A 17,784-nucleotide genomic window follows, 5' to 3' on the forward strand; every position below is an offset into this window, starting at 1 on the left:
GGGGGTCAGAGAGTACATTTTAAAAAGATTATTTGGGTGCACACCCTAATGAACTGAGCTGCACACGCCTATGCAATTGCCCCAAACTGTCCTATGGATGTCTGAGCATCCCCTGTGGGCTGGTGCCTGGATCCATTGCTCAGCCGTTTTCCAGTGCTCTTTGGCAAGAGCCTGCCCCCAGGCACTAAGACCCAGGAGTCCTAGCTCCCTGCAGAGGAGGTGCCTTGTCTGTGAGCAAATAGCCCCATCTAGTCACTGGTCAGCAGCTTCAAGGTGTGGGCCCCAGCACGAGGTGGGAAGTGGGATCTAGTGGTTAGAGCTGGGGACGAGGGGGAAGGGAGGCAGGACGCCTGGGTTCTCAACCCAGCTGTGGGAGGGAAGCGAGGTCTAGTGGTTAGTGCAGGGGACGGTATTAGGCTGGGAGCAGGACTCCTGGGTTCTGTCCCTGTCTCTGGGAGGCGAGTGGGGGCTGGTAGGTTACGGGAGCCGGGTCTCCTGGGTTCTCGCCTGGCTGGGGGAGGGGAGCGGGTCTGTTGGGCTAAGGGGGTTCCCGAAAGGCAGCGCTGGGGTGCAGCTGGCGTGGTTGGGGGGCGCTCGCTGGGGGCTGGGATTTGCCGTGCAGGCGAACGGACCAATCCGCTGCCGCTGCGGCGAAGGCAGCAGGCCACCCCCAGCCGCGTCACGCCCGCAAGGTGCCCGGACGCCCGGGTTCTCTCCCCGCAGGCCCCGGGCCGAGGTGGGGGTGGCGGCCGCAGGCTGGAGCTGCACAAGCGCTTCCCTCGCCCCCTGCGGCGGCTGCGCCTCGGCTCCTGCGCGCCGGTAAGAGCCGGGCCGGGGCGCGGGGGAGGGTCCCGGAGAACAAAGCCCCGGAACAATGGGCGGGGGCGGGGCCCAGCCTGTAAACCCTGCGTGATGGACCCGGCAGCGCCCCGCGTTAACCCCTCCGTGCCCAGCCCAGCCCGACTTTCTCCAGCCGGGGCCTGGTGCGAAAGTGACTCGCTGCCTGAGCCACCGGGGCGCTGCAGCCCGGCTCTGCGGGGATCCCGGGGGCGGCAGAGACTGGGGGGGGGCCAGTGGGGTGAAGCGAGGGGGGGAGGGAGCTGGGGGTGTTGCACGGTCTGCAGCCAGGTGATGGGGGGGGAATTGCCCCCGTGGCTCTCTCGGGTCTCAGCTGCCCACGCACAATCCCCTCCCGGGGGGGGGGGCAGTTCCTAGCCTTGTAGCTGCAGCTTTGTCCTTGTCCGGGGTGGGGGTCGCTGCCCTTGCAGGAGAGGAGCCGCCCCGAGCCTGCTCGGTCACCTCTGCTGGAGCCGCTGCCCTTCCCTGCCCGCACGTGGCACCAGAGTTTGCCCCTTGCTTAGTACGCGGGTTAAAGGGGGGCAGCTCGGGGGCAGAAATTGGTCCGTGGAGCCCAGGGCGGAGCCGGAGTGAAACCCCAGGGGCGATGCAGTGCCAACACCAGAGCCTGGGGAGGGCTGAGCTATTAGGTTTTGGGGGGGGCGGGGGGCTAGACTCTGGGGTGGGGTCAGAAATGAGGGGTTCAGTGTGTAGAAGGGGAGGCTGCCAGGAAGCAGGCTTGGGGTGTGGGATGGGGCAGCAGGGAGCCTGTAGGAATGGGGGGGGAGGGGGGGAAGTTGGGGGGAGAGACTGCAGGAACAGGCTGGGGGTGGGGGTCTGGGCAGGAATGGGGGCAGGAGCTGCTTCCTCTCACACCCATGGGTTGGATCCTCACCTGGCTTGCCTGACTCTGACCCACAGCGCTAGGGGTTTCCTCCCGCTGCAGCAGGCAGCTGGCCACTACAGCCCTGTGGGGGAGACTATGGGCTGGCTGCAGGGCTGGAATGCCAGCATCAGCTCCCTAATGTTGGGGGGAACCCCCAAGACTTGGGGACTGGATCCAGGCAATTTGGGGGCTGGATGCAACCCCACCCCTGGTTAGTCACTGCAGCTCCTCTGTCTGATGTAAGGTACAGCAAGTGCTGCAAGAGACTTGATTTAGTGCAAGATTTTACAGACCTCCCCTCAGAAATAAAAGAATCCCTTATCCATCTGTGTCTGACTACAGAGAGTCCCAGCCAATGTTCCCTCTAATCTTTTCCATCCCTGTGCAGTTGTTTTCCACCCAGGCATGTGAAAATGTGCCCCTCCAGTAGAAACACAAACCCAGCTGTGGGCACTCAGCTAATCAGCTGGGAGGTACTGTATTTGGATTTCTCCTGAGCAGGAGCACAAGTGCACAGCTCTCAGGGAACACTGCATACCAGTTCACAAGTTTGTCTTATTTGCTGCTAGAATTCCCTGAATTCTTCTTCTCACTTGATCATTTTCGTTTATTACTGCGCAGATACATGTCGCCGTGCTATTTGTTAAGAACAAATACTCTCAGAAAATATAAGTAAGTTGTTGCCAATAGTTTTAGCAATGGCTTGTGTGTTTCTAAAATGAATCAAACCCACAGCTCACTTGGGCTATGTCTAGACTGCAGTCTTCTTTCAGAAAGAAGAGATCTTCCAAAAAAAAACTTCTTCTGAAAGAGAGTGTCCACACTGCAAAAGCACATCGAAAAAGCGATTTGCTTTTTTGAAAGCGCGTCCACACTGAATGGATGGTATCTTGCATTTAAGCTGTGATTACTATGGATGGAATGGCCACCAGGGCACTTTTTCCCCTCTCCTTTTCTTGCGAAAGAACTCCCTCTTCCCTGTCCACACACGCCTTTTTCTGAAAGAGCTCTTTCAGAAAAAGGTTTCTTCCTCATAAAAAGAGGTTTACCAATGTCAGAAAAACCTCTGTTCTTTTGATTTTTTTTTTGAAAGAATACAATTGCAGTGTGATGTAACTGAAGTTTTTTCAGAAAAACGGCCATTTTTCCAAAAAACCCTCTGCAGTGTACACATACTGTTAGGCAGAAATAGCAATGTCTGGATGCTCCATTGTTAGCACAGTAAATGAAGCTGCAGAACAAATGATGCTTAAATGACTTCACAATATTAAGAGATACATATGTACACCAGGCCGGGTTATTTCTGCTCCCGTCCCACACCCACTGTCAAGTTTTTCTCTTTAACCCCCCTTTGTTGCAAGTAGAAGAAAAGTAGTGTAGTCAGCAATGTTCCCTCTAATCTGTGTGCGGATTTTTTTCATCCGGAATAAAGTTTTATGTGCACCGAGGCATGTGCGAATGTGCACCACCAGTAGAAACAAAAAAACTTAACTGTGGGCACCCGGCTAATCACCTGGGTGGCATTTGAATCTCTTCTGGGTGGCTGCATAAGCACACAGAAAACACTGATAGCCCACTGATGGCCCAAGTAGGACCCATGGGCTGAATGCAACCCATAGAGCTGGACACAGTGAAAGGTAGCAACTTGTGACAGGTGTCATTGGTTACAATTTGCTACCTGGGTACCAGAAGATGGGAAAAGTAGGAGGTAGCAAATTAGGACAAGTCTTCAAATAAGAACCATGCATCAGTAACTGCTTCTGGTACCAAGTTACATCAGAGAGCAGCTTTTCCAACACTAGAGTCATTCAGAATGGGAATAAGGCAGCTGTTCCTTGCCACCAACAGACAGGGAAGGGAGAAGCTGGCTGTCCATAGGCACAGGGTCGGTGGTGGTGGGAAACCATCACTATCTGTGCATTGTTCATTCATAAAAATTGCTTCCAACGTTCTCCCTTACTCCTTTTTATTTCATATCAATATTAAATCCTCTCAAATCTTGGCATTTTCCCTCTCTTATTAAATATATCATTTGTTCCCTGCTTTTTGCTGCAGATCTCAAAGATGGATATAAAATACCCTAAATTTTTGCTCCACTTTCTCTCTAGCTCTCTACAGGTTGAACATCTCTAATCCGGAACCCTCAGGACCTGACGGGTTCTGAATGAGAGAATTTTCTGTACCACAGGAGTTCAATATTGTCTAACAGCATTAGCAACACTTCTGCTGCTTACTGTGCTGTTAGAGGACATTTAGGGGTAAATTAGAGCTAAATAAAAGCACAGAACACTAAGAGGTCAGACTGGTGGCTGTAAACAAACTTTATGGGACTGCGGGAAACTTGGCTGCACCCATGAAAAGTGGAGATCCGGCTCACTAAAATCATTTTGAACGACAGATGTTTCTGGATGAGAGAGTTCTAGATTAGAGAGGTTCAATCTGTGTTACTAATTGAATATACTCCCAGAATTATACTCTCTCTTGAATTATAAAATACTAACAAAATCTCAGATTTAGCTCTTTCCTCAAATTCTTGACCATGGAAATAAAATCTCTGCAAATGTCCATTTTTCTCTACAGGCAGTCCCCGGGTTACGTACAAGATAGGGACTGTAGGTTTGTTCTTAAGTTGAATCTGTATGTAAATTGGAACTGGCGTCCAGATTCAGCCGCTGCTGAAACTGACCAGCGGCTGACTACAGGAAGCCCGAGGCAGAGTTGCTCTGCCCCAGGCTTCCTGGAATCAGCCGCTGATCAGTTTCAAAAGGCTGAATCTGGACACCAGTTCCGACTTACATACAGATTCAACTTAAGAACCCCAGGTGTCCCCAAGTCAGCTGCTGCTGAAACTGATCAGCAGCTGATTCCAGGAAGCCCAGGGCAGAGCAACTCTGCCTCGGGCTTCCTGTAGTCAGTGCTGGTCAGTTTCAGCAGCGGCTGACTTGGGGACGCCTGGGGCAGAGCAGCTGGGGTGCTGCCAGGTTGGTCCAGTAGCGCCCAGAGCAGCGCTGCGGGACCAACCGGCAGCGCCCCAGCTGCTCTACCACAGGCATCCGGAGAAAAGCCTGGTCTGCTGGGGGGGCGCACTAGCTGCACCCCTCCCTCCCCAGCAGACCAGGGAGACGCGGGCGGCAGACCGAGACGCACCGCGGTCCCGCCGTCCGGGTCCTCCGCGGCTTTGCTCCGCGTCTCCCTGGTCTGCTGGTCTGCTGGAGACCAGCAGACCAGGGAGACACGGAGTAAAGCCACGGAGCACGCGGGCAGCGGGATAGCCCAGACATGACGCGGCTGTCCCGCTGCCGGCGTCCTCTGAGGCTTTGCTCCCCGTCTCCCTGGTCTGCTGGTCTCTAGCAGACCAGGGAGATGCGGAGCAAAGCCGCGGAGCACGTGGGCAGCGGGACAGCCCAGACGCGCCACGGCTGTCCCGCTGCCAGGGTCCTCCGAGGCTTTGCTCCCCATCTCCCTGGTCTGCTGCAGACCAGCAGACCAGGGAGACGGGGAGCAAAGCCTCGGAGGACACTGGCAGCGGGACAGCCGCGGCGCATCTGGGCTGTCCTGCTGCCCGCGTGCTCCGTGGCTTTGCTCAGCAGCTTTGCTCAGCGTCTCCCTGGTCTGCTGGGGGGGGCTTCCCCCCCCAGCAGACCAGGGAGACGCGGAGCAGCTTTTCTCGCCCCGGAGGACGTGGGCGGCGGGACCGCGGCGCATCTGGGCGTCCCGCCACTCCCGTCCTCCGGGGCGAGAAAAACCCCGTTCGTAACTGCGGATCCGACATAAGTCGGATCCGCGTAACTCAGGGACTGCCTGTATTTAGTTATCAAATGTTGTGAAATACTCAGATTTTATCTCATCTCAACAACTGGTATAAAATCTCTCTGACTTTCTTCTTTCCTCTCTAATTTACAAAGATGGATCCAAAAGCCTTCAGATTTTCAGGCTTCTCTCTTTCCTTTCTAAACTCTGATTGCAAAGGTCAGGTTTTGCCTTTTTCCTATGTCACTGTCAAGCATCAGTTAAAAATCCTCTCTGGTTTGGTGCTTTTCCCCGTCTTTCTAAATCCCAGTAATTTCTTTTTTGGAGAGGGAAGGGGTCAGTGTTCCCTCTATTTTTTTTCCATTCCATGAGCAGAATAAATTTCATGTGCACAGGGGCATGTGTGGATGTGCACCAGCAGTGGAAACTCAGGCTGCCTGCTGTCGGTGCTCAGCTAATCAACTGGTCAGCAACTGAATCTCTCCTGAGTGGCTGCCCAAGTGCACAGCTTGCAAGGAACATGGTGGGCAGGGGAGAAGACTCTTGCTCTGAGTCATTCTCGGCTGCTAGTGTCTCCCTGATGGCCTACCATGGGTTTCCAAACTGGAGGAGGGGGGGCGCGAGGCGACCCAGCCACACCCTCCCCCCCATCAATCCCACCCTAAGTTTTGCTGCTATTTTTGGGGAGGGAGGAGTGAGGGTTTCTCAAAAATCAAAAGGGGGGCATGATGCCAAAAAGTTTGGGAACCACTTGCCCTAACCCATAAAACAGGAGAGTGTGACCTAGCAGTCAGTTACGTGGTTCCCTTTGCTCCCTGGGCAGTGTGATCTAGTGGTCAGGGCAGATTGAGTTCCGACCCAGGGTCAGGCCCTCCAGCACGGTAGAGCAGCAAAGACTCTGGGGTGCTCAGCCCTCTGGCTTTTTCAGTGGTCCACTGCTCACCAGTGTTAGAACAGTAGATGACCGTAGGCCTCTAGAGCTAAGATTGGAGAGCTGCCCCCCTGGGTGCGGTCAGCAGCAGTGGGTAGGAGGACCCAGGCCCACCCTCCTCCACTGGGTCTCAACCCTGGGCCATAACAGCAGTGGAGTCTACCACTGGGGGCTGCTGGCCTCTGGGGGCTGCGGCTCCTGCTGATCCCTGGATGGACTTTCCCCCAGGCATCCTTCCTCCTCAGCAGTACGGCCCAACAGAGCTTTCCTTGGTACTCTGTCTCCAGGCTGAGCATGTCTAGGAGGGAGGGAGAGGCCTGGTTCCCTCAGCCAGCAATGCCCAGTCAACCCCTGCGCAGCCCGTGTGGGCTAGACCTGTAAGGCGGACAGGAGCTCAGTGCATGAGCATCTGTTGTGTGAGCTAAAAGCCAGCTATAGAGCAGACTCATTCCCTCTCTCTGTAGGTGGTCTCCGTGCCACTGCGTGGGACAGTGACCCACACCCCATCACAGGCTGGGAAAACTTCCAGCTCTCACTGCTGGAGCCTGACGGGACAATCCAGTAGCTACTGGGAGATATGAAGGGGGCCCCTCGCAGGAAGGCTCAGGGGAGCTGCCTCTCCCCTCATATCCAGGTCCTCACAATGAGGAGGGTGTTGGGTTTCCTACCAGGGCATTGTCCTTGGGCCCTGCTAGCAGCTGCATCTCCTGTATCAGTCCCCGGCTAGTAGGGGTGGGATGGACCTGCTGTGACAGACAAGGGTCTCTCTCGCTGTCCCCTCACCCGGCTGTTTCCTAGATGCTCTGCACAGTGTGTGCTTAAGACTTTGACTCTGAGCCACCCAGAGCTTCCATGGTATCGGCTCCTCTCCCGCCTGGCTAGTGGGGCTGTGAGTGGGCAGCAGGTGCTGAGTGGGGGTCTCTTGCTCTTTCAGGGGCTGGTGCCCTTCGAGGAGGTGGCTGTGTATTTCACCAGGGCAGAGTGGGCTCTGCTGGACCCTGCTCAGAGAGCCCTCTACAGAGCCGTCATGCAGGAGAACTACGAGAACGTGACCTCGCTGGGTAAGGAGTCCTGTCCCTGCGGTTCTGAGATGGGGAAATGCAGAGTTAAGATTCACGTCACCTCTGGATGCAGCCTCTGCTCTGCCCTGCCTTAGTGTTACCCCAACATGCTTGTGACACACACAAACGCTCACCCCTCCCCTGCTACAGAACACTGTGGGATCAGAGCACAGGAGCAGTTTCGCACAATGCCAGACATCTCCTCTTAGCTAAGAGGAAACTGGGGCTTAGGTCCAGCATAACCAACAGAAGCTTCCTGCCCCTGCCCCTCACTCAGATACAGAGCCTGCTCCACCCAAACCAGCTCTGACTTGCAGAATGACGCGAGTCCCTTACCGTCAGCTGGGGGATTCCTTCTGAGTCGTTGCCTTCCCTTGCCTCTCACTGAGCCCTGAGGACCACTAGCAGGAACGACACCAGACAGCTGGCAGTCTGTAGGGAAAGAACTGCCCCTTGTGTGCCTCTGCTATCACAGCCTGCAGCACTGAGCCCTGGAATGGGGCAGAGCAGGTCAGGTCCCTTAGGGTTCACATGCACCTCCCTTCATAGCACAGTCACAGCTCTGCCAAGTTGCTCCAAAGCAATCCCTCCGCCATCCGTTGACAGCTACAGCTGACCCAGTGCCCACAGCTGGGGGAGCTTGCAGATAAATGCTGGTGTTCCCAGCTGTGCAACACGTACAATGGCATGTTCTTAGCCCTTCCTCCTACCTAGTACAGCAGGGTACTCCACATGTGGCTGCCTATTTGCATATATATTTGCATGTATATGCCACCACACTTAGGTTGCAGCCCTCGGCATGTGCTGTGAGTATCATGGTGGCCCCCGTGGCTTCCAAAGTTAAGAGTCGCCCTGTAGTATAGATTCATAGATTTGTCAGGCCAGAAGGGATGATTAGGTTTAATTTGGTCTCCTAGGTCACACAGGCAATAGAATTTCCTCCAGGTTCTGCTGTCCTGAGCTCAGCGCCTTGTGTCTGACTAAATCATCTTCCAGAAAGGTCTCCAGCCTTGACATAAAGACTCTACAGAGAATTCTCCAATACCTGTGGCAGTTTAAGCTTTTCGCCACCCTGACAGAGCTATTCCCAGTGTCCCTTCCCAGCTGCAGGGTTGTGGGTGGGAGCAGAATTAAAGTTGCATCGCAGGGGTGGCGTTTCCATTCACTCCATCTTCTGGTTTGCAGAGATTTAAGTTTAACCATCGCCCATGGGTTGAAAGGCATGAGACAGCCCCAGGCAACCTTAGCTCTGCAGTACAGCAGTTTATGGGCATTTTGGGGCCTTCATTTTTTGTGACTGACTTTTTCATGCTATAGCGGTGTCTGCACTGAATCTTTGGCCACCATACCTATGTTGGATTTGCAGGAGTGAAGGGGAGAAGGGTGATATTTGTTTCATAGCCTTGTACAGCAGAGCTATGCCTGGAAAAACTGTAAAGAGTAGGCCGTGTCAGAGTCTGCATGTGGATTTAACAGCTCTTGAAAATATTCTGAATGGGAAAGTGATAGATGTACAAACTACTGAGCCCTCTTCCTGGGGAATCCTGCCCCTGTTCCATTGAATGCTCCCAGTACTTGCAGATTCGCAGCTATTCTAGCTTACCTGTTACACCTCCAGTCACCAGTCTGCTTAACACGCAACACCTAGATGTGTTTGGGGTAAAAGCAAGTAATGAAGTCTAGTGTCAAGTAAAGAGAAATATGGAGGAAAATGTACATCAAGTAAAATCAGAACACTCTGTCTAGAGAACTGGTTCCCGAAATTTTTGGCATCATGCCCCCTCTGGATTTTTGAGAAACCCTCACACCCCGCCTCAAAAGTTGTTGAGCAAAAAAAAGAAAGAAAGGAACTGACTGCGCCTCTTACATGGGAATTCTGCGATTCTCCTGCTCCAGACTAAACTGGGGCTTACCCAGAAAAGATATAAAACAGCAATTTGGAGCTGTGCTCTGTTTTGACACAGTTACATCAATGCTTAAATTTGAAAACTAGAAGACAATGTTATTGGAAACAAAATTGACTATAGCCCTCTTTTGTTAAAACATAGCAAATGATAAGAATTTATAGGAATGAAAAAAAATTACACTTGATAGAATTCCTATTTTAAAATATTACTAAAAAAAGTTAAACAGAAAAAAACTAACAATCCCCCTTTTTAAAGAAATCCTAAATAAATATAACTTAATCAAAACACTGTATTTTTGAAAAATATGATAATTTTTAAAAAGCATGTACATTTTCCTTTTATTTTCCCAGAAAAAACCCCACCTTAATTAAGGACCTGAGTAATGCCAGATAAATCAACTAGTAAAAGAAAACACAAACTAATTTAAAAGAGATTTAAAGCAAATTGCGGTGTCTACACTGCGCATCTTACAATTGCTGTCCATCCCAAGGATTTTTGTCATTAACGTTTTTGTCATTCACAGACAAAGCCAGTGTCTTTCTCCAATCATATACTATGACAGGCCGGGTTTCCTTTTAGCTGGGACTCCCCTCCTTCCAAGTTCAGTTCTTTGGTAATTGTTGATGTCATGAGCGAGAGGCCTTTGTGCTAGAAACATCTTCAGTTTTCAGCTAAGTCAGTGGTTCCCAACCTATGGCCCACGGACCCCTGGGTGTCTGTGATGATACTGTAGGGGGTCCGTGGAAAGTTTAGGAAAGGAAAAGAAAAGTAAAGATCGGGCCCAGCACGGGACTGGGACTTTCCACTAGGCCATTATCGCTTGGGGCTCGCTGTTTACGACAGGCTGCATGCACGCTTCCTCCCACCCTTAGGATGGGATCTTGATACCCCAGGAAGCACCATCTGTCCTCCAGCTGCGCTGCCATTTATCTCCAGCCTTCTCCCCCCTCCCAGTCCCACGATGGGCCCAATCTTCACTTTTCCTTTTTTTCCCTCCCCCAGGGCTCCATGCCCAGCCACAGGCAGAGTGCCAGGGCAGGAGCTGTTTTGGCCACAAGAGCCCCCTCGCCATATCCTCTGTGGATGGGCAGAGGACGGAGGGGGCAGGAGCTGAGGAAGCGGTGCGGGCCAAGAGACATTCTGGCTGCCGCTTCCCGTCACTCCCCTTGGGGGGTCTGTATGCTTAAAAAGGTTGGGAGCCACTGAGCTAAGTCGTGGTGACAGGCTGTCAGTTGTAGAGGTGAGCTCCGAGCCATCCCCGTGTTGGAATGTAACTGCCTTGTTCACAGCTTCCTTCTGCTGGAAAATGGGCATTTAACCAGGTGATAACCCTGCTGTTTCTGAGGAACTGGTCTGTGAGTGTTTCACGGAACCTTTTCAGTAACATTTTAGAGTAAAATCTCAAATTTACCTGCAGTGTTGCTGCACATTTTTCATAGGAGGATAATGCTCAGTGGATTACGGTTTTCAGATAACATCTCAAAAGGTATACTTTGTACGAAGTAGATTTTAATTGTGTAAAAGAGTGAGCATAGAGGTAAAAACTATCACACAGAGTTTCTCTGTACATGTTCCCAGCAGATATTTGAGTAATTCAATCCCTTATAAGCAGAATTTTCTGCATCTGTGAGGACTTCATATCTGGGTGCAGGATTTTGTTGGTTCACTAAGGAATGTTGTGTACAGATGTGGTCTCCTCACCTCAAAAAAGAAATTTTGGCCTTGGAAAGGGTTCAGAAAAGGGCAACTAAAATGATTAGGGGTTTGGAACGGGTCCCATATGAGGAGAGGCTAAAGAGACTGGGACTTTTCAGTTTAGAAAAGAGGAGACTGAGGGGGGATATGATAGAGGTCTATAAAATCATGAGTGGTGTGGAGAGGGCTGATAAAGAAAAGTTATTTATTAGTTCCCGTAATAGAAGAACTAGAGGACACCAAATGAAATTAATGGGTAGCAGGTTTAAAACTAATAAAAGGAAGTTCTTCTTCACACAGCATGTTGTCAACCTGTGGAACTCCTTGCCAGAGGAGGCGGTAAAGGCTAGGACTATAATAGAGTTTAAAGAGAAGCTGGATAAATTCATGGAGGTTAGGTCCATAAAAGGCTATTAGCCAGGGGATAAAATGGTGTCCTTGGCCTCTGTTTGTCAGAGGCTGGAGAAGGATGGCAGGAGACAAATCGCTTGATCATTGTCTTCGGTCAACCCTCTCTGGGGTACCTGGTGCTGGCCACTGTCAGTAGACAGGATACTGGGCTAGATGGACCTTTGGTCTGACCCAGTACGGCCGTTCTTATGTTCTTAAGGAATGGGGTTAATTAAAACTATTTTTTATCACTACACGAAAGTCTCATAACTATATATATATATGCAGTGTTTGGGAGGATGATAATGTTTGCAGGTTGTATTTTTCAAATTATATCTGGCAAGATGTACTTTGCACAAAAGATATCATAATTTTATAAAAGAGTGAATATAGGTATACAGCCTGTCACAGTGTCTATGTGCATTTTCCTAGCAGATATGTGGGAAGTTCAGTCCCTCACAAGGAAAGTGTACTGCACCTCTGAGGACCTGGAGAGCTGGCCTTGGATTTTATTGGTGACTAAAGGATTGGGGCTAAACTAATAAAAAAAAAGTGAGGAGACTGTCTTATGAACTCACCCGATCTCATTTGTTTTCTTTTTCCCCAAGCAGGATTTCCTGTTCCCAAACCTGATGTGATCTCCCAGCTAGAACAAGGGGAAGAAGCATGGGTCCCAGGCCTCCAGGATTCAGAGGAAAAAGAGATCTTGAAAGGTCTCTGCACAGGTGAGGAAACATTAAACCAACCCGGAATCTGCCAGGGCCTGTTGCAAAAATCTGAGGTCCTGTACAAAAATCTTGGGAGCATTATGAGTTCAGGGTTGTCCTCAGTAAATGTTATATTCTCAGGATCGATATAGCTCACAGTTTCTTATAGACCCTAGTTGGCACCTGGCAATAACTTTCTCTCTTCCTGCTGAGAATTTGGAAGAGATGGGAAGGCAGAATGGAACCCCTCCTTTCTTCCCCTTTTGGGGAGTTCAGTTCCTGATTTTTTTATTTAATGTCTCTTCAGCACTTACTTTGGTTTGGTCTTTCCTTTTCAATCCCTGTTTGAGGTTTCTTTCTCTATTGCCACAGGTGCTGCAATGGCAAGTGAGAATGAGGAGCAGAAATCTCAGCAGAAAGATGCTAAGCAAATGGAACCACATGGAGCGTTATCAAAAATAACCAAAAGGAATATGTGCAGGAGTCATGAACAGGAAAAAGCCTGTCCGAGTCTGCGCAGATCAGAGAGACAGAAGAAAAACCAACCAGGGGAGAAACTGAATACATTTATGTACTGTCAGGGTGGAACACGCAAGGACTTCAAAGAATCCAGAGCCCAGCAAAAAATCCTCAGGGGAAAGAAAAAAAGTACATGCACTGAGTGTGGTAAAATCTTTAATGACTGCTCAGCCTTTGTTAAACATCAGTTAATACACAGAGCAGGGAGACCTTATAAATTCTGCGAAGGTGGGGAAAGCACCCCTCAGAACTCAAATCTTACTGCTCATCAGAGAATCCAGACAGGTGAGAAACCTTATGAATGCAGTGAGTGTGGAAAGACATTTGCTCAGACTTCAGACCTTACTACCCACCAGAGAATCCATACTGGAGAGAGACCCTATGAATGCCGTGAGTGCAAGAAAAGCTTCATTCGCCGATCACACCTTATCACGCATAAGAGAATCCACTCTGGTGAGAAACCCTATGAATGCTGTGAGTGTGGGAAAAGTTTCACTGCGAGCTCAAACCTTATTCAGCATCAGAGAACCCATACAGGGGAAAGGCCCTATGAATGCACTGAGTGTGGGAAAAGTTTCACTCAGAGCTCAGACCTTACCACACATCAGAGAATCCATACGGGAGAGAGACCCTATGAATGCTGTGAATGCAGGAAAACCTTCACTCGGCGTTCACACCTGATTACTCATCAGCGAATCCACACAGGTGAGAAACCCTATGAATGTTGTGAGTGCGGGAAAACCTTCACTGCCAGCTCAAACCTTATTCAACATCAGAGAATTCATACAGGCGAGAGGCCCTACCAATGTTGTGAATGTGGGAAGAGCTTCACTCAGAGCTCTGAGCTTACTACTCATCAGAGAATGCACATGGGAGAGAGACCCTATGAATGCTGTGAGTGTGGGGCAAACTTCACTGACCGCTCCGCCTTTCTCAGTCATCGGAGAACCCACACAGGAGAGAGACCTTATGTATGCTTTGAGTGCGGGAAAACCTTCACTCGGAGCTCAAACCTAATTACACATCAGAGAATCCACACAGGTGAGAAACCGTATGAATGCAGTGAGTGTGGGAAGAGATTTACTCACAGCTCAAACCTGATTACGCATCAGAGGATTCACACAGCTGAGAGGCTCTATCAATGTTGTGAATGTGGGAAAAGCTTCACTGAGAGTTCAGCCCTACTTAAACATCGGAGAATCCATGAAGGAGGGAGACCCTTTGAATGCTCTGTGTGTGGAAAAACCTTCCCACGGAATTCAGCCCTTACCTCTCATCAGAAAATCTGCAAGGGAGATAAAAACCATAAAAACCTTTCAGGCTAGCAAAACATTGTTTGGTTGGTTTTTCTTTTGCCAATTCCCATGTAATAACTTTTAAGGCTGTTTGAACTGTTTGCATCACCATTATCTGTCAACTTGGCCAGATGAGTTGCCCATTTTTGCATTTCACCCTGTTTGGGGTAGATCCAATTCTCCTTTTTATCAACTCCGTTGTACCATGAGTGGTAGGAGTATGTCCCTCCTTCCAGGAACCAGGAGCATCACTGTTATAGCATTCCTCCTATTGCAAAGTTATTGTTAGTCACCAGTGATACAGATTGTATCAATCCTGGCTGTTCTCATGTTGCTCTAGGGTGTGCTGAAAAACTATTATTTTGGGAACGTTTAAAATTATATTTAAATGAATATTAAATGAAAAATACTAGGGGTGGTGGAAAAGAGTCATTTCAGCCTCTGTGACATTGGAAGGAGATGGGGTGACTCAGAGAGATTCCCTCCATCCCCATCACTCCAGAACTGCTTCCTCCTGTCAGAGCCATGCAGTTTCTCTCTCTCTCCGCTTCTCAGAGAGTCACATGATACAGTGTTCTCAGCTGTCTGTGAGTGGAGACTTATTTAGTCCTATCTCAGAATTGCTGTGACCAGAGATAAAAGTGTCAAAGACCTGGAAGGGGAAATCAAACGGATCCCAAATGCATAAAGTTTGACATTTGAATCCCGGTTTCCATCTATTGGGAAAGCTACTTGTAGGAAGGTTGTTGTTTTTTTCCCCTCTAAGAGGATGCTAAAACTGTAGTAATGAACCTGTTCTGAGTGACGTGGATTTGAATGGCTCAAAGGAGACTGATAGGAAAATCTCTTGTCCTGATTCTGAGCTTCCAGAGGTCATCTGCTCTTGAATTTCATTCAATACTTTCATTTCCCTGTATTCTGTCTCTCTGTGATATGGGTTTCTATCTCTTCCGAAGATTGTTTGGTCACCCAATGGGAAATTAGTTTAGTCTAACAGGATAGGGTTCACATTTACAGGAGATTTTGAGACAAATGGCCATTTGCTAAAGTCATTGTTTCTCACTTTAGCTTTGCTTGTTTCCCACCTTTCCATAAGGACACGGAGAAAGTTCAAGTGCAGCTCAGGAAACATGAGAGAACTCTCCAATTTTCCCAGACATGCTAACAAAGAAACAGTTGCGATTTAAAATCTTCACTTGGAAATGGTGATCAACAAGCCCCACAAAATGTGCAATTAACTGAACTAAGCTGGTATGATCACAGTGCAGTTCAGTTGTTTAAGTCAGTATTGTCTCATGACCTGGGGAGGGAATTCCACAGAAAATGACTTGGAACTAGGCAAAATGCCCATGTATTTTTTCCCCAGAACATTTGTAACTCAGGTCTTAGAGGAGATAGCTCCTAGCTAATCCTATGATAGGGAAAAGCTGCCCTTCGTGATACAAGTGTTCGGGAAATAGGGTTTTTCTTTAAATAATTTACCCTTTGTAAGTATTGCAAATGTGTATAAAATGAATGCAGTGTTGAAAATGAAATCACTAAAGAAAAATAGATATTTTTTAATACAAACATCGCCTCTAGTAACTTAGAGCAGGGCTAAACTCGAAATAAGCTACACAACTTGAGCTACGTTAATTGTGTAGTTTAAGTCAAAATAGCTTATTTTGCATTTGGGCACATCTACACAGTCCTTGTTTTGAAATAGAGCATCTTCTTCCAACTTCCCTTACTCCTCATACAATGAGGTTTACAGAAGTTGGAGTAAGAAGCCTGTTATTTTGAATTTATTTCAAAATAACGGGCTTGCTATGTAGACACGCAATATGTTATTTTGGAATAACTGATGTTATTCTGTAGTAATGCTGCTGTGTAGACGTAGCCTTACAGAGATTCTGATCCAGGCTTTAATTTTGTTCCTTGATTAGACCTGTGCCACCAAATTAAATAAAAACTGGGCATGTTTGGGGAAACCATTCCATAACAAACCTACTGATATTCTGAGTGGTTTGGCAAAGATTTTAACTTCAGAAAAGTGTAAATTTACATAACCAAGGACAATGCTTTGGCAAGAACTGGGACAGAAATAGTGCACGCTCAGGTCTTGGATTTCACCCCAATAAAGGAAGCTATGATGACCAACAGCCCAAGGAAAATTGTGTGTGGAACACCACTCCCTACTTCCATGTCACTGATTACAGTCCCAAAGGGTGCTGTGGCTAGATTGAGAACAACCCTTCTGCACTTGTTGGATCCAAAATGTCATGAGGCGAAGTAAGGGAGAGTTCTCAGGGGACATTCTTTCCCCTTGGATCCAAAACTGGCTGCGTGGATCCAAAACAGTCCCCTGCCCTCATGGCACAACCCAGTACTTTCTAGATGAGAGTTTCCCAACCTATGGGTCAGGACCCAAATATGAGTCACCATTACATTTCAAAACGGTTGCCAGGTGGCTCTCCAGGTGGCTCTTAAGGAGCCATTCACACACTTTTTGAATTGCTCTGGGTCACCAAGTCTTCCTGAATTGTCAAAATGGGTCCCCATTGGAAAAGGTTGGGAACCGCTGGTCTAGACCATCCCTGATAGACATTTATCTAACCTACTCTTAAATATCTCCAGAGATGGAGATTCCACAACCTCTCAAGGCAATTTATTCCAGTGTTTAACCACTCTGAAAGTTAGGAACTTTTTCCTAATGTCCAACCTAAACCTCCCTTGCTGCAGTTTAAGCCCATTGCTTCTTGTTCTAACCTCAGAGGCCAGAAAGAACAATTTTTCTCCCTCCTCCTTGGGACACACTAAAAATTTTAGATACCTGAAAACCGCTATTATGTCCCCTCTCAATCTTCTCTTTTCCAAACTAAACAAACCCAATTCTTTCAGTCTTCCTACACATCTTCAGGTGCCGACACAGCTCTGTATTCTGCATATGGGTAAGGTCGGCCCCAGTAGAAGACCTTGAGCTATGTGAACTCCCGTGATTGAGAGACTGCCTATGTTTTGACAAACCACAACTTGAACTGAACTTGGTTCCTTTTATAGCAATGAGAATTAAAAGAAAACTTGCGTGTATGACAAGTTTTTGTGATCTTTGAATATGTTCATTTTATCAATGTTACCTGATTTTTAGAGAGTTGTATATTATTGTTAAAGGGTCACCATTGGTCTGACCAGAAGTTTTTTATCCCAGAATCAGGCTTCCTGTGTTAACCAAGTGTAATCATGTTAATTATACTGGATAACTGAAAGTTGTCTTCTGCTTTGTTAGTAATGCAGAAAATGGGGGCTCATCTTGAAAAGTTAATCTGATGTAACATACTCCCTGTCTAATCAGGAGTTCTGATAGAAAACCTCATGGCAGTGGTTAGAATGGATGAACGCATGGGAAAAGAGTGCTTAAGAGAATATTGATCTATATAGATTTTTGTTTTGTATTTCAAATGTAAACAATTTCCATTTGCTTCAAAGTCAGTGTCTCTTAAAAGGAAAATTAATTGAAGAGAAAAGTTATATAGTAAAACTCCATTGATCCGGCAGCTAATGCTCTGGCACTCCTGATGGTCCAGCGCCATCGGGAAACCGGAAGTGCTCCAGGCAGCCAAACAATTGGAGCTGCTCTGCGCCTGGCTTCCCCGATTCAGCCGCTGCTGAAACTGACCAGCAGCTGAATCAGGGAAGCCGGGGGCAGAGCAGCTGGGGTGCTACCGGGTTTGTCCCGCAGTGCCAAAGGGCAGTGCTATGGGCCCAACCCGGCAGCACCCCAGCTGCTCTGCCGCAGGCGTCCTCAATTCAGCCGCTGCTGAAACTGA

At 48.7% G+C, this 17,784-nt stretch overlaps 1 protein-coding gene across 3 annotated transcripts; it reads left to right on the top strand.

The window, feature by feature from the left end:
- Positions 1–686: 686 nt before the first annotated feature.
- On the top strand, positions 687–17,553 carry LOC149521817 (uncharacterized). Of its 3 annotated transcripts, none has more exons than XM_089772478.1 (4): positions 687–819; positions 7,339–7,465; positions 12,066–12,182; positions 12,537–17,553. In XM_089772478.1, exons 2-4 carry the CDS (start codon positions 7,432–7,434, stop codon positions 14,006–14,008), a joined length of 1,623 nt encoding a protein of 540 aa, XP_089628604.1. In that variant the 5' UTR covers positions 687–819; positions 7,339–7,431; the 3' UTR covers positions 14,009–17,553. The 3 variants fall into 3 exon arrangements, with proteins under 3 accessions (XP_089628604.1, XP_089628605.1, XP_089628606.1); XM_089772479.1 differs by having other exon boundaries at positions 12,069–12,182; XM_089772480.1 differs by lacking the exon at positions 687–819 and adding an exon at positions 10,375–10,612 and having other exon boundaries at positions 12,069–12,182.
- The last annotated feature ends 231 nt before the right edge of the window (positions 17,554–17,784 follow it).

This window comes from Pelodiscus sinensis, chromosome 22, assembly GCF_052426305.1.
Source record: "Pelodiscus sinensis isolate ZL-2025 chromosome 22, ASM5242630v1, whole genome shotgun sequence".
Classification (NCBI taxonomy): Eukaryota; Metazoa; Chordata; order Testudines; family Trionychidae; genus Pelodiscus; species Pelodiscus sinensis.

Bases quoted from the DNA above. Each gene is read 5' to 3' on its own strand.
- LOC149521817 (XM_089772478.1), top strand. From the start codon at position 7,432: ATGCAGGAGAACTACGAGAACGTGACCTCGCTGG. The intron at 7,466-12,065 runs GTAAGGAGTCCT...TTTTTCCCCAAG, and splicing joins CGAGAACGTGACCTCGCTGG to CAGGATTTCCTGTTCCCAAA. The intron at 12,183-12,536 runs GTGAGGAAACAT...CTATTGCCACAG, and splicing joins CTTGAAAGGTCTCTGCACAG to GTGCTGCAATGGCAAGTGAG.